The 22,676-nt window shown below is 41.0% G+C and overlaps 1 protein-coding gene across 1 annotated transcript; it reads left to right on the top strand.

The window, feature by feature from the left end:
- The first annotated feature begins 1,066 nt into the window (after positions 1–1,066).
- Positions 1,067–22,126, top strand: mmel1 (membrane metalloendopeptidase like 1). The gene is made up of 24 exons (XM_086041065.1): positions 1,067–1,303; positions 6,657–6,830; positions 8,026–8,073; positions 9,922–9,981; positions 10,071–10,232; positions 10,429–10,509; positions 10,721–10,816; positions 13,275–13,393; positions 14,294–14,359; positions 14,500–14,634; positions 15,014–15,103; positions 15,904–16,040; positions 16,120–16,213; positions 16,289–16,417; positions 16,674–16,772; positions 17,275–17,358; positions 17,434–17,537; positions 17,630–17,688; positions 17,764–17,883; positions 18,841–18,974; positions 19,398–19,463; positions 19,556–19,651; positions 19,791–19,867; positions 20,630–22,126. Exons 2-24 carry the CDS (start codon positions 6,674–6,676, stop codon positions 20,727–20,729), a joined length of 2,313 nt encoding a protein of 770 aa, XP_085897191.1. The 5' UTR covers positions 1,067–1,303; positions 6,657–6,673; the 3' UTR covers positions 20,730–22,126.
- The last annotated feature ends 550 nt before the right edge of the window (positions 22,127–22,676 follow it).

Below are 22,676 nucleotides of genomic sequence, written 5' to 3' on the forward strand. Positions count from 1 at the left end.
CAAGCTTACAGCGTTGCCGTCTCACCACTTCATATAACGCTCCATAGTAATATACACTATGAACCCTGGGAAGGTCGTTTCTCATCTGGTCTTGTCTGAGCAAGCACTTACTGTTGATGATCAGCTAATTAGAGCATTTAATCAGGTCCCATCATGCCAGTCACAGGGGAAGATAAAATGGTGACGGGCCAAATTTTCCAAGCATCTCTCAGTATGATGCAGTGCTGTTGCACACCACTGCAAACTGCCACCAGAGTGGTTTCTCAAAACTGAAAATCTTTTATTTTTATGAAGGCAGAGGATTTAACAAATGGCTTGTATTGGATCTCAAAAGATTGTCGTGGTGGACCTAATGCTGTAGCCAGTGTGTGGAAATAAATTTAATTGAAACGAGGTCAGTTTATTTATGAAGCTTATTTTGTTCACACGGGAAGTGGAATGTCCTTCACATTAATAAAAGACAATAACAGGATTTTAAAAAATGACATGGCTGTGAATACTGTTGAGTTATCTGTCTGGATGCACTGCTGCTCGTTTGTGTACAATCTGTTGCTTAAAGGGTTTTTGCACCGCAAGACTATTTAGCATTAGCATTAAGCTAGTGGCCTGAAAAGCTAAGCTATGTGGTTGTTATAAATAAACAGTCATTTTCTTTGTTTTATGTTTAAGTTTGAACTTCAACTGGGAATGGCAACAAACAGCTTGAAGCCTCTTTTTTGAAGAAGTGTTCACTATTTCGATGAAACGACAACTGATATTGTGAAAAATTCCCATTTCGAGTTACTCATATGTCAAAGCACCACTGTCTTTAAAGAATTCACACTTGTTTGTATGATACTGGAAATACATGTATAAATACATTGACATAACATTTTCAACAAATATTGACAAATAAAAAAGATACAAAAAAAGGACGTAAAAAGACGTCTACTTGAACCCACCTGGAGATGCGCACACACGCTCACACACACACACACACACACACACACGCAGTCCCAGCATTCCTCTTATCAGTCACACACCTTCTTCCCTCCCTCTCCCTCTCTCTCTTTCTGTCCGTCGCCTCCCTCGTCTCCCCCGAGTGGCACACGGGCTCACAAGTGGATCTCCACCTCGAGCAAACCGCAGCACGGACTCATTTCTCCACGCACCAGCTCTGAGTGGATGCTCACTCAGCAGGGGTGTTTTGAGATATTAGCGCGCTGTGTGTGTGTGCGCGTGTGTGGGTGACCGTGGGTGAGAGTGTGTGTGGTGGTGGGGGGGAGGGGAGCAGCTCGCCCACCTCCACCATCCCTGATCAAAGGTAAGATGCCATTCTTCGTTGCCGGGGCGACCGCTAATGATGACGATGATAATGATGGGAGGGTCACTTAGAGGGGTTGGAAAAATGTATATTAAGTGTTAATCCTTCATGTCGTCATTAAACATATGTATTTATATTAGGGGCACTTTGTAAGATTCATGGCCCCACTTTGACTAAGACCAAGTGGTGGGCTTACTTCATTTCGGAGTAACTCTTAGCCATTCAATGTGTTGCTGTGATGTAAGTCCATTTTGTCATTAAAAAGGGTCATTGTGCACACGTTTTCTTATTTGGATTTGTAGAAATGATCCTCAAATGTGTACTTAGCAGTTGATTTTGTTTATTTTCACTTCAAATGACACAAGAAAGTGGCAAAAGTTGTTTTCAGTACATGCATACGCCAAGTCACGAATGCATTTATGGAACGATCTATGTTGCCTTTCAAGTTACCAGGATCCTTAAAAAAATTGTCCATTAAAATCAAGGATGAGAGGTTTTTCATATACAGTATATGAACTTTATAGTAATAAATGTATGTGACTAAGTGCATACGTGTATGTAAATATTTGTCATTAATATAGCATAAGTCTTTTGTCACTTTTTTGTATCAGTTACAGCCATTCATCACGTAAAAATGCACATGAACTCAAAATCTGAATCATGTACTGTGTGTGTATATACTGTATATACTGAGGGTTCGATACAGCAATAAGTCTCAAATGCATAAGACTAGGTTTTGTTTTTTTTGTTTTTTTAGTTTTAACAGAGACCAAGTTACAATTCAATTTTCTATAAAACGAAAAACATTCCCTGTTATAAAAGCACAAAATAGAATAAAAGCTTGCACATTAGGGTTGTTCATTAATAATAATAATAATAATAATAATAATAATAATAATAATAATAATAATAATAATTAAACACAGGAAACCCCCATTTCTTGTATGGATAGAATTAAGTTGCAGATAAAGTCAGGTAGCACTTGCCAACTCGTAACTTTTAACTTCGTTCTAAGAGTTAGGGCGCAGCAGAGGACAGCTCATGCTCCACCACGGCTCTTGTGCAATTGTATATGTATAATTGACTGCAATTAATGCACTATTTTGACACCCCACATATTAAGGCTCTCAAATTTAAAGCATTAACGATGGAGATTTATTTGAATTTTATAACACACTAAAAAAAACTAACTTATCTCAGTTTTATTTGCTTCCTGCAGCAGCTGATCTCTGCTCACTGTGCAGCCAAACTTAGAGGAGTGTCACTGTCGCAAAGATGGACTTTTACGTAATTTTACGTTAAAAAGTTGCTCGGTGGCTCATTGGAGAAATCTAAAATGATTTGCACACTTTGAAAAGAGAAATTCAAATTCCATATTAGTTGTACGTCTTTATATATACATATATATATATGTATATATACATACATCCATGCATACAGTACAGTATATATACACATGTATATAGTATCTGTGTGTCTGTGTAGCATTATGTATAATTACTGTACACTTGTAATGTAGGAATAATATAAAATATTGTTACAAATGTATGTAGATATACGGTATGATTTCTATGCAGAAGGTAAATTAAAGTGCTCCAAAGTCTTTTAAACAAAGGTGCTGGCCAGTGTTGCAATATGGTTACACAAAGCCTCCATTTAATGCCTTTATAACAGCAGACAGACGCGTCTCGATGCACTCTGATGGTTCTCTAACAAGAATGCCCTTCCTGCTCACTTTTCATTGCTAAATGTGCATCCATGAGTATACATGAGTAGGGCTGTCGAGGGGGCTTGTGGGGTGTGGGGCTAATGGGCCGGTACGGTGTGACCCTGTGATTTACTGTCAGGCCAAATGATAGGGGGGCATGATGGAGAAACAGGTGGTGCACAATACAACAGAGGCAGCGGCACACTGCTGATTGGCATTGTCCTTTCGTCCACCCCAGCCACACACACTCCCTTGCAATATTGACTTCACGCGCATGTAATTATGGTGTATGCAAATGAACTCTATTGAAACAGGCTTATGGCTCAAAGCCTAATGCTTGTGTGGGTGTGTGCGCGTATGTGAGTTTTAATGGCAAAATTATCCTTCGCCAAAACATTCAATTCTACGCCCAAACTATTCAAAGCATATGGAGAGCAGTGATAAGCCTGTAATGTTCTACATTGGGAGCATTTGTCTCACCACACAGTAAGAAAGGAATGACAACTCTATACTTACTGCCATGGGAAGTAATATAAAATGAATTCATGTGTTCAGGTCATGATAAAACCCTAATTAACTGACTAGGCAACGCTTTAAGAAGTGTCATTTTAGCTTTCATATGTGTAAAATGTAGTTACCCATTAGGGCTGAACGATACTGAAAAAGAATCCAAAAATGTTAACCTCAATATTATGATTGGAAGTTAATATGCTATTATTTTCTCAAGGTCCTCTTCCCACATGTTTTTTTTTTCAAAACACAAACAAAGTAATCTATATTAAAATAAACAATATCTGATTTATTATACATGTCAAATTTGGTCTTGTTGGTAAGACTTATGCTAAAAATAAGGCAAATGAACCATGAATGAATATGGAAGACAGTTTATTTACTTCAATTGGAGTTCTTAACTTACTCAACACTGTCACTTGCAGTCTTTTAAGTGTTCACTACAACAACTTAAAGTGTGGCATAAACATAAGTCAGTAAGTCATAAATCAGATTACAACAATAATGCAAACAAATCTGTGGCTCTATCGCTTCAAGTTTTCAAGTTTCATTTAACAATGATACATAAACATCCTAAGCACTGACCTTATCTAGATACTTCCTCTCCCAATTTCCTCGCCCACCTTGGAACTTTATAACATCATCTGGATTCTAGGAACCTTTTTCAAGAACTCAATGAGGCTGTGGAATACAACTCTGGAGGCCAACTCAAAGCCACTTGCACAGGTGAATATCAAATGTGACAAATTCCAAGGAGAAGCTCTGTCCCGCTGCTGTTCTGCATAGGCTGAACCCAGTCAGTCAGATCATAACCAAGAGTGACTTCGGGTACCGGTTCAGAAGAATAACAATCATCAGCCACCTCCTCTACATGGATGGCAGCAAGCTGTATGTCAAGAACAAGCATGACATCAACTCCCTGATTCACCTCAGAAGGATATTCAGCAAAAACGGCGGAATGTCAATAGGACAAGACAAGTGTGTGTGAATGATATCTAGGTGAGGGAAGATGATCACAACCAAAGGGATCGAACTACCTGAAGGCAGCATAAGAGATGTGCAGGACAATTACAGATACCTGCCCTGCGACTGGCTGGCGACCAGTCCGGGGTGTAGTCTGCCTTCGCCCGTTGACGGCTGGGATAGGCTCCAGCAACTCCCCGCGACCCTGTATAGGATAAGCGGTTTGGAAAATGACATGACAATTACAGATACCTTGGAATTCCATGGACAAATAGCAAACATGAGAAGACAGCCCAAAGGGTGGCCACAGCCAAATACCTATGGAGGATGAGGCAGATCCTGAAACTGAAGCTGGACGGCAAGAATAAGATCCGGGCCATAAACACCTGCAGTAATCGGGTACCCCTCTGGTATATTACCCTGGCTACTGGAAGGGATGCAAGCCATTGATATAAGACAAGCTCCTTACAACGCATGGAGTATTCCAGCAAAAGTCCGGCATCCTGAGGCTACACACAAAGCGGAAATTGTAGGGCAGTGGAATAGGAAGCATCATGGGCATTATCTAGGAGGAAACAACAGGTCTCCAAGAAATACATTAAGATGATGGCCCCCAGGGATGACCTGCTTCGTCAATGATGGCCCTCAGGGATGACCTGCTTCGTCAATGTCTCAGGCAACAGAATCCTAGTAAGGAGAAGGAGCCAGATGGACTGTCATGGAAAGACAAGGCCCTGCACGGAAAACACCTAGGGATGGGTACGGAAGATGGTACTTTTTAGGGTATTGACCAATTTGGGCCGGTACTACCAAACACTGCACAACAGAGTTGTCAATTTTCCATCAAAATCATTGTCCAATTCAAACCGCAAGGTCGAGACTTCTGGCTTTAGATAAGGCCCAAGTCAACAGGGTGGGATTTACAAGGGCCATGGGACCAAGCTCCATAACTTCTGTTTTCTTTGCATTGAAATTCAAAAAGTACACTGCAATCCAGGCCTTGATTTCTTCCAGGCAGACTAAAAGTGGCATTAAGGGGAAAGCATCCTTTTTGCTCAACAGGACATAGATCTGCATAGCAGCAAAAGGAAATACTATGTTTTCTAAGATAGAACCCAGGGACAGCAAATAAAATAAAAAAGCAGTGGTCCCAAAATTGTACCCTGTGGAACACCATACGAAAGTGGGACGGAGCGGGACTCAGAGAAACCAAGGCTAACACAAAACGTTCTGTCTGCCAAATAGGATCCAAACCCCTCTAGAGTGCTACCACTAATGCCCATCTGGTGCTGCAAATAAACCAATAGAATACTGTGGTGGACCATATCGAACGCTGCAGTCAGGTCCAACAAAACAAAACACACACAGTCTCTAGTGTCATTAGCCAGGAGGATGTCATTAAAAACTCGTAACACGGATGACTCTGTGTTATGCAGCGTCTTAAACGCTCACTGGAAAACCTCCATGACGTTGCGTTCATACAAGAAAGATTTCAAATGAGTGTGCAACACTTTTTTTCTGAATTTTTAAAATAAAAGACAGTTTAGAAATGGGTCTTAAATTTGACAGTTAATGGTGTTGCCATGTGGTACAAGATTGAATATTTCACATTTCTGACATGACAGTCATAAAATAATCATCCGGACAGTCCTTGGGGACTTTTTTGCAGTACTAATGAAACACAAGGGAAACATGATGGCCATGACTGAGCTATAGACCATAAGTGAAAAGTCACACACATACACTCTGTAGCACACTGATGTGTTGTGCTTTTAAATGGCGTGGCCAAGTGAGTGTAATTTCTATGTTGCTCACTCTCCACTCTCTGCTATCCGTCTTTCTTTAGCAGAAGTTACATTCCAAAAACTTCAGTTTCTTAATAGCACAATCATTTTCACTTTTCACTGTCTTGGGAGGCACACTGAGCGCTAAATGACAGTGAAAAAACAAACATACTTGTGACATGTATGTGACATATAAGTCGAATGCGAGATTTATCATAGAAAAACAGCACAAGTGAGTGTTTCGCGTGGATGTCTGGAAGCAAACTTCATAAACCTAAGCAATATTTGTCCAACAAATTTGTTTGTAAACCGGTTTGTTAGTGAACAGAGAATCCGCTAAGAGGTGCCACCTTACTTGTTCCATTTTATTTTCACTTTTTTCTCACAGAGGCTATAGTCAGGAGAATGGGCAAATCAGAAAGCCAAATGGACATCATGGAGAAATCCAGTAAGCCCGGCAAACGTGGTTGGACTGTGGCAGAAATCGGTCTATCTGTGCTCCTGTTGCTGGTCAGCTGCGCCCTCGCCGGTCTGGTTGTGCTCTACACATCCGTACTGAAAGGTACCAATAATCATGTCACTTCAGTGAAAGAAAAGTGAACAGCGTGCACCTAAGTGAGGTTTTCATATTAAATTTAAAGTTTCAATGCTACAAACCACAGTACTTTAACTCACACCTTTTGCTTGGAAAAAAAATGTGGTACTCACTCATAATGGCCCCATAGGCCAATTGGATAAAGGGAATAAACAAACAATAAATGACAAGCATTAGTTGTTGTTTGAATAGCAAACTAGCCGGTACTGATATACTGAGACTAATATAATTATGATATAATTATTTTTCTAATCATTTATTACTAATATAATTATAGTACTGATATAATTCATTTTAAAAAGGCACTACAAGTTAACAACAGCATTAAATTGATTATGACACAATTTAGCCATGCTATGTATTAAATATACATTTTAGTATAGAGAGAGAGCAAGAGAGAGAGAGAGAGAGAGAATACTCAAAAGAAGCACTGAATGTTCAAACTGTGCATAACGTTACAGTCGCTTACAATAATATCAGATATACTTTTTAGTATGTATTTTTAGTGTACAGTATTCAATTGACGGTCATCATTGTGATACTTGACTTTTTCTTTTAGGTGGTACTTGAACATTGTTGGGAAAGTTCATTTTGTATGAAAACTAGTTCAAAGTTCAGTTCACAAAATTTAAAATGAACTAGCTCAATTCATTCATTGTGTGGGCCTGCTGGGAACATATTCCTGGGTTGATTTCCTCTTTAACAGGGACTAACAAAGAGTAACTTCCCTTACTATTTGTCGGCAACTAATACAGATTTACCGAGCGAGGTAATGCGAGGCTTGGGTTGCCAAATAAGGTCTTTATCCCGCCCCATATGAGGGCTTGTTTAACATGTGTTTGGACGGGTTTTTCTCCTGCGAGTCTAATGAAACCTGGCACTCTTGAACAAAAACTGTTGTTCACAGAACGAGCGCCTTCACAAAAACATTCATCGGACAGAACACAGTACGTTCATGTCACGTTCGCTCAAAATAGGAACGAGTTCATCAGCTTTCATTTATTGAACTCGTTCAGGTACAACGCTGCACTTGGGTGTAAAAAGCTTGAGAAGCACTGGTACAAAACTACCAAGCTGATTATGTGCAACTTCCCTTTGAGAATTTCAAAGAGTTGTGCTTGTGACTTTCTCACTAATCTATTATTTTTACCCCCCATTCCAGAACAATCTCAGCGTTCGAGCGTGTCGCGGAGCTCAGCAGACATGGGAGGTGAGCGACTGTAAAGCCCAGACAGTCAACACGGCGCAGTGAGGGATAAGTGGTATCACAGGGGAAGGCGCCACCTCGCTTAATACTCTAAAGTCTCATTGCTGCCAAGTCAGCAGCCACGCACAAAAGTCAGTGCTGACGCACCAGAGTCCACTGTGCCGCCAATCCATCCCAAATACGTTGCACAAGCAGTCTACGACTTCACTCAGTGTTCTTTTTGGTCAAACGGCATTCTGTACTTTACTTACTACTTTTAAGGACACATTTCATATGTCGTTTGACCCACATTTTCAACGAGGATATATTATGTGAAATAGATTCTCAGGGCATTGAATCAATTGATCTCTTTGTCTTAGAAGATGTTGCGGCTCTCGCCCGAGTAGGCTTCGATTAGTTCATGCAGATGAAGCCTACTCGGATGAGAAGCGAAACGTCTTAAAGACAACCAGAGCAGTCTAGTTGTGATCGATTAAATGCTCTAAGAATGAAATGACGTGCACGATTGAAAACAGTCACAAGTATGTGAAATAAAGTTTTTAAAGGCTTGCGTACAAATTAGGGCCCGGCCGATGTGAATTTTTGGATCCCGATTCCGTTATTTGGCAGAATTAAATTCTGATAACCGATTAATGAGGCGTGTGTCAATGTACGCTTCAAACTATAGTGACTAAACTGTTAGGGAAGTGGGAATGGGCTGGTTCCTGTTTGTAGATTAAGCTGGGGTGGAAATGAAGGAATGAGTGTAGCAATGTAATGTGTCTGTGGCGCACACCAGCAATTGCGCAATTACTCACGCGCGCAGCTTTGAGGGAACATTGGTTGTGTCCATGTCCCACATTCAGCGTAGTGTAAGAAGTGCTGCCTCCACGAGTAAAATTACTTTCTTTTTATTTAAACTTTTTTTCCCACCACACTGTCACGGTTCCGTCCATAGTTGTCATGGTAACGAAAGCCACATTTGCCATTGGCCCAGAAGTATATAGGCTGTGGTATCTTACTTTCAACATGCCGATGTGTGTGACATGCTTTACACCCCACTTTTCTCAGCCTCCAAGAACTTAGCCTGCTTAGATGGGTGGTCCTTTCTCATGCAAATGAACCAATGCCGAGTAGACCAACAGCTTTTGTTATAATGACAACCAGAGAAGGTTCAGGGAGTTGCAACAAGGCAAGTGGCTTGTTCTTGTCAAAGCAGAGCCCAGAGTGTGGAAAAAAAGTCAGCGCCTCACGCACTACAATTGTCAGTTTGTGTAGGGGATCTACATTTGTGGCACATGTAGCCCCACGGCAAAAACAAATAACCCCATCCACACATCAACAACTTTCAAACCAAACAAACATTCAAGTATGTGCTAATGCTAATCTGTGCTAACACCACAGCTCTGTTTGCCTTGTGACATGTTTGTACTTTTGTGTCATCCAGCGGCTGGACATCACGTGAGAAGTGAGTCATGGGTGGAGAAACTTGGTGTCTGGATGGAATTAAGTATATTTGCCCCACAATGGTGTCAAAAACCATCAAAATTCAGAACAACTAACCCACAGACACATTTTCGGAAATAAGCAGCTTAGAAAAGATTTAATTGGTTGTTTTAGGTTACACTTTGGTGGGCGGGCCCCCCCGAGACCTAAGTAATTGTATAAAATCCATTAAAATATCAATTTATGTGCTCTGCAAATGAAAACTTACCACCGCCCTTTAGGAAAAGTGAGGAAACAAGCCAAGCCAAACACACAAGTTAATCCTTTGAAGGTGGCTCCACATTGAAATTGTCATTTTATGGTACAACTTTTGAAGTGTTTGACCTTCCAAGGCACCACTGTAGCGAGTGAATTGTTACCACCCAGGTCAGCTGTTTCGCTCCAACCTCGAGAGTGTGTGCACAACCGCAGACTGCGTTACCGCAGGTGAGGTCGTCAAGAGTTAAAAGCATGTCATAAAATGAAGTCTTATTTTGACAATCTGACCTCACCACCATCATCTCTTTCGGCCAAAGCGTCGCGGCTCCTTCAGAACATGGATGCGTCGGTGAAGCCCTGCGATAACTTCTACCAGTACGCCTGCGGGGGCTGGCTGGAGCGCCACGTTATCCCAGAGACCAGCTCGCGCCACAGTGTCTTTGACATCCTCAGGGACAAGCTTGAGATTGTGCTCAAAGGTCAGTATGTGGCCCTTTATGGGTGAGAGCAGAGATGGGCAATGTTGAAAAGCTCGAGTGTGAGACGTTCCAAAAAAGCAGCCTTTTTTTTTAACGGAGTGTGGGGGAGAGGAATGAAATATATCATTTGCCAATGGTGATTGTTACTTACCACTAATACAAAGCCTGTGGCCATGTGTTGTCTCCTGCTTTGCAGGTGCTTTGGAGACGGAGAGTGAAGAAGACAGAGATGCCATCAGGAAAGCCAAAATCCTTTACAGCTCCTGCTTGAATGAGAGTAAGCTCAACAGTCGCTGCATCTATATATATATATATATATATATATATATATATATATATATCAACAAAATAATCCTTATTATGATGAAAGTACCTTGAAAGAGATCTGACTGAGATACGGCTAACGTTTATCGAAAACATGTTGGTCACAGGTCTTGCATTAACCCTGTGCAGGTGTCCCTAATGTCGTGACCGCTTGACTTCTTTAGGCCTCATCGAGCAGCGCGACTCTCAGCCCCTCCTGAGACTCATCGACATTATCGGCGACTGGCCTGTGGCTTCTGATGACTGGAACGCCACATCTGGTAAAACAAAAAACACACCACTCAAAAAACAAAACAAAACAATAAATCATGTCCATTTAGCTGAATTCAATATCATTTCAATTTGTTGAAAGGAAGTGTACTGATAATAAAATAAGAAAACAGTTAATACTGAATCGGTGCTCTGTATTAAGTATAAACAAAATGTGTCACTTTAAAATAAAAAAAATGTAATTGAATCACTGGTCTGTATTAAATGGAGAAAATACCTTTTTTGTTTGTTGTAAAATGAGAAAAATATTTCCGATTGAATGCTTAAATTCTCTGAATTTAATTTGAAATGTGTCTATATTATACAGTAAATATATTTAAAACAGAAAAAAATGCTATTTAATGATTGCTCTGTATTAAAATATAGAATGTTCGAATGAAGCAAATTACATCCAATCATAACCAAAATATATTCATTCCGTTTTTATTCTTCTTTTTTGACTTTTTGATTCAACTGATACTGATTAAACTGCTAAATCAATCCATCCATCTTGTATACTCCTACTGGTCGCTAGCTAATCATAGGACACATATATAGAGACAGACAACCATTCACACTCACATTCAATCCTATGGACAATTTAGAGTCTCCAGTGAACCTAACATTCACCCGCACAAGCACAAGGAGAACATGCAAATGACACACAGGAAATCCTGAGTCGAGATTAGAACCCTGAACCTTAAACCGTGAGGTGGATGTGTTAATCCAGGGTTTTTCCTGCGTTCAAAATTGCGAGGCGGCCACCTCCAGCAATTTTGTGCCCGCCTCCAGCCTTGAGCGATTGTTATTGCTCAACACAGCGCGACTGATTTCCCTCTGCGGCAGCAGCGTATTTTAACTGCAGTTGTAGCGTTCGCCACTATGGAAGTGCTGGCCTGACCAACCCGTGTCTCGCGAGCCGCACGCGGCTCTTTGCCCGGTTTCATGCGGTTCACTCTGAATTTTCAGTGTGCCATTGTAACCCCCATTCATTGTGTATGCGGTGAGGGACGGCACCACAGAATGGAGCGCTGCTGGGTTGCGCTACGTTTGCCACCACGACGGCAAATCCCCACGGGTTGAAACTCGCGGCACCGCCGTGACGTCACAAAGCGTTAGGAGAGGGGCTGGCAAGCGATTTACTGCTATTTTGGAGGATTTAGTTACAAGTGGCTGCACGAAGACAACGGAGGAAGCCTTGATAAATAAAGTGCATTTACTATATTAACACTGAAAGACACATCTCGTCTCCTCTTGTTTTTCCTTTTTAAAATGGGCAAAGACTGGGCTTTTTGTTGTAACAATGAAAGATAAATTTCTCATCTAACCCAGTAGGAAAAGCTTCACTTTTTACTTCCCGGTCGGCCGCCACGTCAGCACTTCCAAATATGGCCACACTGTTGCGCGTACGATAAAGAGCTTGTCCGAACGTGGCGATTAAACCGATTACATACGGCAAGCGAGGTACCAGCTACGGGCATCTCAGGCATGCACTTTGACGCAAATGAGATTGAGGGGAAAAAACGTTGAGTAGTGAGTAACTACAAAGTATACTTTCAAAATGGGCCGGGGAATCACAGCATAACAAAAATATGAAGTTCAACCGAGGATGTTTTAACACAGTTTTTTGTTGACTGTAATGGCAACCACAAAAAAAAAAAAAAAAGCAAAACAGCAACACCAGCACACCAGCAAAACTAGCATATCTTGTGAGCTCTTATGCTGGTCTATGCTTGGAGGTTTTCTGCAGGGTCATTCTGCCTCATATGTTTGGCATCATTTGAGCAAGGTTTCACATCTTCAGTGATACTTCAGTTCCATCCATGCAAACATCAACCAGAAATTTTCCAAAGTGGACTTATTAACTTAGCAAGCACAAGTTGCTCGCTTTGAAAGGTCAGGCAAAAAAATAGACACAGCTGTTCCTAAAATTTATGAAGCACTTTTTTCAACTTTCTTGGAAATTTGAACATTGCATAAGATAAAAAGCCATACAAAGAAGGGGAGTTTATCAAAATATGCAAGAGAGCTAGAGAATGAGGGGACAGGATGGGGCAGTTTATGTGCGCCCGTATGTATAATCTGGCTCTTTGCAGTAACACTTTTAAAATTGTGGCTCTAGTTTTAATCAATGAATGTTTTAACATGATAATTGTCATTCCTATTGGAACTCTTTAGTTCACTATGTTCCCTGTAAAAGAAAGGGAGTCAGTTGAATTTACAGAATACATGCACGTCATGGTGCATGGTCAGGATGGTACTCTGTGCCTCAGTTTGAGCCAGGAAAAACCCTGTACTCACTAGTCCCCCATGCTGCCTTAAACTTCTAAATGTTCTTTTTAGTTATATGATGCTTGTACGGTCAAAGTCATCAGTATGTAATCCAGGAGCTAATTCCTGTCATTGCTATTGAACCTTGAAGGAAATCTGAGCGCTCTACGGATTATAATCCAATTGATTTTACCGCAGAGGAAGAATGGAACCTTGAGGACACTCTGGCCACAATGACAGCTCGCTTTCACAAGAAAGCTCTCCTGGATGTGTACGTGTGGACCGACGACCGGGATTCTCGGCGCCATATCGTTTACGTAAGATCGCCATCTCTTTATCATTGACAGACAGTTGGCAGGTATTTGGTCACTTCATGATGCCAATTTCAATAAAGTAAGCCAGAAGGAAACCAACCGTTTAAAGGAGACATACGGTATAATGTGCCCCCCCCCCCCCCCCAATTTCAGACCGTTCTCAGGTGTCTTAATCAAGCATCACTGACATTTGTCTGTCAAAATATACAAAGGATAAAAAATTACAACACTTTGTTTTGTGTGGGCGGTTCTGTCTCATGCAAATGCAGTCTGGCTTTCATTACCATGACAACTGGGGTGGAGCAAGAGCTTTGCCTTGCCATTGTAGTGAATTTTACGACTATGCCATTGAATATTTTTCTTTAAAAGTAACTAGTAATAATTGATCCCGGTTGTGAGACAACAAATGAATTATGCTTGTGAAAAGTCACCATTGGCTAATTTACCCATAATTCACTCGACAGAAATATGCTTGGTTGTTAATTTCACACTTGACAGGTGGGGAGGCACTCCAGAGACCCAAACATTTGTATAAAAACAATCCCCAAAATAGTTTTTCCATAAAATGCCCCCTTCATTATAAAGTGCCATTTTGGCCAACCATTTGTGCCTGGCTTTTTTAAGGGGCGGGAGGGAGCAGTAGCACAACCTATGAAAAAGGTAGCTGTGTTTTAATGGCATTAAATGCATGATTTATTTGTTTTTTTTCACAGTACCTGTAATTAAATAATTGAAATGAACAGGTTCAAGTACTGGTACAAATTGGAAAATAAAGCCTACTTTTCTGATCCATCAATTAGTATAAACTTTATTTTGAAATGTTGAACTTGTAAAAAAGTACGGTCACTGTAATATTATGTTGTGGTGTATAAAAGTAAATCATTTAACTTGTATTTTGTTTAGATTGACCAGCCAGGTCTTGGGATGCCTTCGAGAGATTATTATTTTAATGATGGAAACTACAAAAAGGTGAGGCATGAAAGGGCCAATTTCAATTTTCTTATAGTATTTTTCGACTACCTTTCAAATTGTTGTTTGTGTGACCTCAGCCGTGTAGCTTTTTGACAACAATGTACAGATTGTCATCACTGTTAATAATGTCACCGTAGGTTCGAGAGGCCTACCTCCACTTCATGGTGGCCATCGCCAAGATGACCCGGGAGGACAGGAACCTGACACAGGACGACGAACGCGTATGGGAGGAAATGATGCTAGTGTTGGACCTGGAGACGGACATTGCCAACGTGAGTGTGGTCATAAATGAGACAAGAGAGGCGCTCTTGTACAGCTGAAAAGCTACAAAGAAATGAATTTTGGAGGGGTCTTAATACATTTTAGAATTCAGGTGAACAGATAAGTATTGTATTTTTTTTAGATTATTTTTTAATGTTAAACATTGTACTTGGGCAATGTATTATCCACATTGCTCTGTTGATTTAACTGCATAAATTGTTAAGGAACAAAAAAAAAAAGAGAAATCTTCAACAAATCGATAAAATCGACTAATCACCAAATGATACTCCACACTGTTAGATTTTAAGGTGGAACAACAAACAATAAACATCTAATGCCGCTTGTTTGGCAGCATTTGTACAATGACACCGATGATTTTCCCCCATCCAGGCCACATTGCCGGCTGAGGAGCGCCAGGATGTCACCGTACTTTACAACAAGATGACGCTGAACGAGCTGCAGAGCACATTTGGCTTTAACGTGAGTGAGGACTGCGTGTCTGGCTCCAGCGATAACACACAGGATGGGGAGAAGCAGTTGATTACAATGCTCCAGTTGAACAAAAGAAAGTAATTAACAAATGTTGCAATGAGAATTTATGACAGCGGGCTGCTCCACGTGATTAGATAATAATGTCTTTGTCTTGAGACTTGGTGAAACAGCCTGTGGCTTATTTTCCAGTGTTTGTTGTGTAACTGACAACAATTAGATGTGATGGTCATGAGGCGGTGTGACAGCAGCTGCTGTTAGTCCAATGACCTTATACACTGGATTAATGTCATTTGTTTTTGATTGCTACATGCAACCTTTCATATTGTTGTCAGAATAGATTCCTAATTTAGTATTTCCCATCTGTCTTGGATACCTGCTTTGGATTGGAGCTCATTCGGACTAATTCCCCTTTAGGAGTGCGTCAAATTATGAGCCCAAGTATTTACGTAAAATGGCTGCTTCAAACAATAATGGCCGATTTAATGCATCCTGTTATGATAGACGCGTCCACCAATCTTTTCTAACTTTCCAGCAGGCTACTGTGTGAATTTGGGGCTTTTGTGTTTAAGACGCCTAAAATATATTCTCACCAGGATGTATATGCTGTTAAAAATCGGTGCGTTTTTGGGCATGTTGAGGCCTCGATGATTTAGTCAGGAGAGGACTATGAAAAACACAAAGATTTCAAATCCGGTGCCTCCTGGCCCTTAAAAGAAGACTCTGTGTTTTCCAGCATGTCTTACAGTAATATAGAGTATACAGGAAAAAAGGCAATATTTGTTTTGCAGGGTTTTAATTGGACACGGTTTATTCGAGGCGTGCTATCCAGCGTGTCTCTCGATGTGGAGCTGGAAGAGGAAGTGGTGGTGTACGGGTCGCCCTACCTGGACAAGATGAACGAAGTCCTCTCCAGACACAGTGTCCGGTCAGCATTAGGCACACATGCAAGAAAAAAGAAAAAAGAAAGTGAAATGCACAAATATAGTAACACTTCATATGTGCAGAACTATGCAGAACTATCTCACCTGGCAGCTGGTCATTGACAGAGTTAACAGCTTGAGTCGTCGTTTCAAAGACGCCAGGGCGCGTTACAGGAAGGTAGACTCCACCGCAACAACAAATTTAGTTACTGAATTACAAAATCCCTGCAGGATTAACATTTATGTGTTTCAGACTCTGTATGGGACCACGGTGGAGGATGCCTGGTGGAGAGAATGTGTTCGTTACGTCCAGAGCAGCATGGAGAATGCCGTTGGAGCGCTGTACGTACGCGAGACTTTTGCTGGAGAAAGCAAACGAATGGTGAGGAACATTTCATTTTCACTCTTGATATCAAAAATGTACTGGAAACAACAGAAACATGTTAGATGAGGACACTTGGAAGGAGTTGCCATTATCCATCTATCCTTTCCTATTCCACTTGTCCTGTTCAGGGTCACGGGGCGCTTAAGCCTATCAGAGCTGACTTGGGGCAAAAGGCAGATGACACCCTTGACTGGTTGTCAGTCAATTACAGGGCGAGTTGTCACAATCATCCTGGTTTCTTCATGTTTTGTAGGTCAGCGATCTTATCGGGAAGATCCAGACAGCGTATGTAGAAACACTCGAGGAGCTAAGTTGGATGGATGCACCTTCCAAGGAGAAGGCCAGAGAGAAGGTAGTCTTACATTCATTCATTCAGCCATCCATGCATTATCCTGCGCTTATCTGAGTCTTGGTCGTGGGGGAGGAGTCCAAGCAGGAAGGCCAAGTGTTCCCTGTCTCTGGGCGCCTTTTTTAACCTTCATTTGACCTCAAGGCAATCCTAGGCCAGTTGGGAGGCCTAGTCCCTCTAGCGTCTTCCAAGTCTGCTCTGAGGTGTACTTTTGGTTGGATTTTCCATGGGATACCACCAACACAGAATCAGATATCTTCAAATTGGAATTGGGGCCCTTCCAACTGAGTGCAAAAAACTGATGCGTATCAGATATCTGCCAATGTGAGCTCAGTGATATCCCGTCAATGGGAGATAGATGTAATCGCTATACAGATTGGTGGTGCGTACACACCGGTGTCTACCCAAACAACACGAAAAAAAAAAACCAACACAACAACAACAACAACATTGTGCTGTTTTCATGTGTCAAATTGTCACCCTAATTGTGGTGTGTCTCCTGCAGGCCATGGCAATCAAAGAGCATATTGGCTATCCAGATCATATTTTGCAGAAGAGTAACCAGAAGCTGGACCAAGAGTATGCTCACGTAAGAATTCAGCTACTGTGTTTTGGAGGTAAAAAAAACATCGATCCACTCATTTTTATTGCTTTCCTCATTCAGTTGAATTTTAGCGAGGAACACTACTTTGAGAATATTCTGGAGAACCTCAAGTCTGAGGCCCACAAGAGTCTCAAGAAGCTCAGAGAGCCGGTGGATCCCAACTTGTAAGATAACACTCAATGAAGGATTACGGCTAACGCGTTGTTCTGAGAAATACTTGATGACAGAACTATAAACATTCCTGGTCGCTCCTCAGGTGGATAATCGGTGCTGCCGTGGTGAATGCTTTTTACTCTCCCAACAGAAACCAGATCGGTAACATCTTTAATGGCGACACCTCTGAATAGCATCTTCAATTACGCTCATGTGCACCTACTTGTGTGTTTCCAGTGTTTCCCGCAGGCATCCTGCAGCCACCTTTTTTCAGTAAACATCAACAGCAGGCTCTGAACTTTGGTGGAATTGGAATGGTCATCGGCCATGAGATCACACATGGATTCGATGACAATGGTAAGACTTGGTAAATGGTGGTTACTTTGAATGCAGAACTAGTAATATAACACATTACTGTACTGTAACTTACTACTACTTAAAATACAGTATGTGGTACCAAAGCGGTTGTATGTGGTGTAGAGTATCTGAGTACTGTTGCCTAAGAGCAATAAGATCCCCATTTTGATTCCACCATGGACTGGTCTGAACTCCCCACTTGAGACCTTTATATGTGGAATACGTTCTTTCCATACCATGCCTGCATGTGGGTACCCCCCCTGCCCCGCTCTTCAATTATTCCAGTTTTCTCTGTCTTCCTCGGGTTTCCTCCAGTACCTTAGTTGTCTCCAGGTACTCCAGTTTACTATGAGTGATCCATGTTACTTTGAATACCGCGGTTTACTCTGGGTAGTCAGGTTTTCTCAAAATACACCAGGTTTCTCTTTGTACCCCAGTTTTCCTTGGGTACCCAATTTTCTCTAGGGGCTCCAGTTTTCTCCAGGAACTCCAGCTTTCCCCTGGTTTTCTCTGAATACTCTAGTTTTCTGTGTTGACTCCAGATTTTCTTGGGTAATTTGGTTTTCTCTCTGTACTCCAGTTTTTGTCATGTACTCTATTTTTCTCCGGCTACTCCAGTTTTCTTTGAATATTCCAGTTTTTCAGTATAGTCCAGATTTTTTTTGGTAGTCCAATTTTGTGTAGGTACCCCAGTACGTTCAGTATACTCCAAGATTCCTTGGGTATGGCGGTTTTCTCTGGGTATTCCATTTTTATCTGGTTGTTCTGTCCCCCCCGACTGTTGGTCTACAGGCATTATTTGCTTGCGGCCCACTTCTCCTTTAAGATGGGTTTTATGCAGGGACCAAATTTCGCTGTGCATTGTAAACGTGACAAAATTAAATAATCTACATCTGAGGGCAGCACAGCTCAAGATGTACTCAAATTAATGTACCGTACTTTGATTTTCCATGGCAGGGCGTAATTTCGACAAGGACGGCAACATGCTCAACTGGTGGAGTAATTACTCTGCAGAACATTTCAAGGAGCAGTCACAGTGCATGGTGCAGCAGTACAGCAAGTTCAACTGGAAGCTCGCGGGTGGACAAAATGTAAGGCTTGTTCATGACTACAGATCAGGGGTGTCAAACTCAATTTTGTCGCAGGCAACATCACCCTCGGAGGGCCGTTACGACTGTGAACCCTTATCAATGTATGATCTTATATTACAGACTTATATTATCACATATACAATACAAATTGATGGATAACTAGCTTTGAAATCATTAGACAGTAGTTTGTTCAACTGTTTTTCAATGTATTTTAAAGGAGGGATTAGTAACAAATGCTTGCAGTATCTCATATGTTGTGTTAACAGTGAAGACAATTTGAAAGAGACCTCTGAAGTCAACACACAGGATATGCCTACGTGGGCCACATAAAATTATGTCACGGGCCAGATCAGTTTGACACCTGTGCTATAGATCAACTACACCAGGATGTGTTTGTGTGCATTCATGAGCTTGTCATTATAGGTGAGCGGGATCAGCACTTTAGGGGAGAACATTGCAGATAACGGAGGGGTTCGGCAAGCCTACAAGGTGGGCTGTGACATGAGTAAATACCTGCGGGATTTCAAGGTACACAAGACACGTGAGATGTGTTTTGAAATTGACACATCATTTGTTTACAGGCTTACCTGAAGTGGGTGGAAACAGAAGGTGAAGAGCCGCGTCTGCCAGGTTTAGACATGGATCATAAGCAGCTGTTCTTTCTTAACTTTGCCCAAGTAAGCAAAAAAACTACAACTAAACAGGGATACATGGTATTTTAATGTTGCACCAAGAATCAGAGGCATTTAGCAATGGATTGGTGCTTTTGGAAAAAGGACCACTCACTACCCTAAATGATCTCTTTGCTTCATCCAGGTTTGGTGCGGTGCATATCGACCCGAATATGCCAGCCAGTCCATTAAGACAGACTCTCACAGCCCATTAGAATACAGGTAAGACATACATGCCACTATAGTTAAATAATTTATTGCTAGCCACAAAGTAACTTTGCATTAGAAATCAGTTGTCAGTTATGTAGTTTGCCAGGAACATAGCTCTGTCAAAATATCAAGATAGGATAGGAAGGTCTATTGGTGGTATGGTGAAAGAGTGTAGTGAAGCATTGTTGCTTTACGGCAAGAAGATCCCAAGTTCGATTCAGTCTTGATTTTTCTAAGTGTAGTTTACTGTATATGTTCTTCCCATGCTTTGGTGTGGGTACTCCGAGTACTCAATTTTCCTCTAGGTACCCCAGTTTTCTCTGGCACTTCCGTTTTCTCAAGGGACTCTAGGTTTCTCCAGAAACTCCAGTTTTCTCCGGAGGCTCCGGGATTCTTCGGGAACTACAAAAATCTCTGGGGACTTAAGTATTCTCTGGGAACTCCTGGATTCTCAAAGAACTCCAGTTTTATCTGGGTGCTCCAGTTCTCCCTGGATGTTAGGTTCATTTCCATTCAGTTGCCTTTATGTGTGGAGTTTGCTTTTCTTCCCATGCCTGCGTGTGTGAAGTTCAAGTAATTGGGGTTTTTCACTAAACTTAAAGGTTCTACTAAACTCTGGTTTTCTGGGGTCACAAAATGTATTTGGGTACTTTGTTTACTGGGTTTTCTCTGGATACGCCATGGTTCCTCTTGGTTAAATTTCATATCTCACAGCAGCCTTTAATGACGGATGTTGCAAACTCAACTTGGTGTTCTCTTTGTTTTCCTCCTTAGGGTTCTCGGTTCACTCCAGAATTTTGAAGCTTTCTCAGAAGCATTCCAGTGCCAGAAAGGAAGTCCGATGAACCCAGAGCAAAAGTGCCGCGTCTGGTAGAAAGTTTTACACTTCGGTTGTCATATTTCCTGTGATGGCAGACTGAAAGGAGACACTGTCTTGATGCTGACTGCCTGCAACAGGCTCATTTATTTGGGCTGATACCAAGTATTGAAGTCACTGTTGTTTATTTGCAAACGGTGATGTCGTGAATTGTTTCATGGCTTGAAAGTAAACTCTCTGGTGGATTCACGAGGCAACATTCACATTTTATGTAAAGCATTTTCTTCTGGGAATTTACCACGCAAATCTCAATAGCAGATCTTTGTCATTAACTTGTGAATGTTTTCATTTGACCACTGCAGAGTGAATCACCGCGAGCACGCGCAAAAGTAATGAAAACATCTGTGGCTACAACAGAATTAGTTCCGCTCTGTGAGTTTGCCTTTTGACTGTTAAGTGCAGCAAATTAGATGAGAGTCTTAAGACCTCAATCTTTGCAGCTTTAACCACAAATTAACATTCAAATTGAGCTGCAGCTTTTGACAATTAGTCAGAAAATATTTAACCACTGGCTTTTCAAAAGCTCTCTGAGTGTCTCAGTCATGCACATTACTTCAACTTTAAAAATGAACTACAGTGAATCTTCAGAACTTTAACAATTTGAGGAACCTGTTTAAGCCATGATTTGTTTGAATTTTCTTTGTTGGATTGAGGAAAAATATGTTCAAATGGTTAACCTCATAAAACATTTTCATACAGTACAGGTTCCTGTTTTATGTAGTTAATTGTCAGTTGTTATGTAAAAGGTTATGCGAGTAACTGCTTAAAAGCAATGTAGCAAACAAAACTTCTACCTTGTCTTATCACAACTGATTCACAACAAAAAATGTCAGGCAGAACAGTTTTTGTAACTATTGGGATAAGGGAGTTCTGGATTCCTTGACTAACTTGTGTTTTTGGTCAAATTTTGAGTCATCCGTTCATGGAACTGTCAAGTTCGAAGAGTCTATAATATAATCAAGCTTGGTAGCCAGCTACTTTTCAAAAAATAAAACAAGTAAAACCCTAATTGTAGCTAAAATGGAGTAAAAACAAAACAAAAATAAAAACAACAAACAACAACTTTTACTAGCTATCAGCTTTTGACGATAAATTCCCTTTTCAGTTTCAGTGTTGTCATCAACATTTTCCAAGTCGGTTTATTAATCACTGTTTCCTGTAAAGAAAAGTCAACTAACAACTATTATGAAAAGAGTGTAACAAAAGAGACCTCAACTGTACCAAAATGTAAAAAAATATTGCTTTATTCATTAGCTTTTTTGAATACTGCTTTTGAGGATAAATTCCCTTTCTTGCTTGAATGGTGTCATAAAGATTACATTTGTTACGTTATCATCACTAATCCCCAAAGAAATGGCAAAGAAGCATAAAAAATAAAGCATACTATGACTTGGGTTGTTTTGTCTTGTTTAGTTCCGTTTTTGTTAGGACTGGAATTAGGGAGTTAAAAATTCTACTTTCTGGTCATGCGTGTGTACACTGTATTAAAAAAAAAAAAAAAATACTGACAACTATCGTGCTAGCTCATCGCCGTATTTTTGAAGCAATGTTAGCATCTTCTCTCTGCTTCCACAACTGCATGTGACATTTATGAGACGACATGGCTACATTTTCTCGAATTAGTACAACAACACGGACTAATGCGTTCACGAATCTAACACTGGACTCTTTGCCTTTCGGATAGAAGCAATTACACGTGAACAGTGGACTGATCAGGCAGCAGCCAGCAGATGAAGCTCACATTGATTTAATGGAGATGAAAGGACGCCAAGGCCCTGTGTCCGCCAATAAGAACCTGGACAAATGGCGCTGGGACTGTTATTTTCTATCTTTATTACCAAGTAATGGAAGGAGAATCAAAGCTGAGCATAGGAGAGGAGTGGGAGCGTGTAGAGTGGGTGATTAGTGTTGCTCCTGTGCTACAGAGAGCTTGACAGAAAGAAA

The sequence above is a fragment of the Filicampus tigris genome, chromosome 9, assembly GCF_054856515.1.
Source record: "Filicampus tigris isolate MCC_2025a chromosome 9, RoL_Ftig_1.0, whole genome shotgun sequence".
NCBI classification, from domain to species: domain Eukaryota; kingdom Metazoa; phylum Chordata; class Actinopteri; order Syngnathiformes; family Syngnathidae; genus Filicampus; species Filicampus tigris.

Excerpts from the sequence above, each read along its gene's own strand:
- mmel1 (XM_086041065.1), top strand. The coding sequence starts at position 6,674 with ATGGGCAAATCAGAAAGCCAAATGGACATCATGGAGAAATCCAGTAAG. Across the intron at positions 19,464-19,555 it reads GGGTTCGGCAAGCCTACAAG|GCTTACCTGAAGTGGGTGGA; the intron begins GTGGGCTGTGAC and ends ATTTGTTTACAG. Across the intron at positions 19,868-20,629 it reads CACAGCCCATTAGAATACAG|GGTTCTCGGTTCACTCCAGA; the intron begins GTAAGACATACA and ends TTTCCTCCTTAG.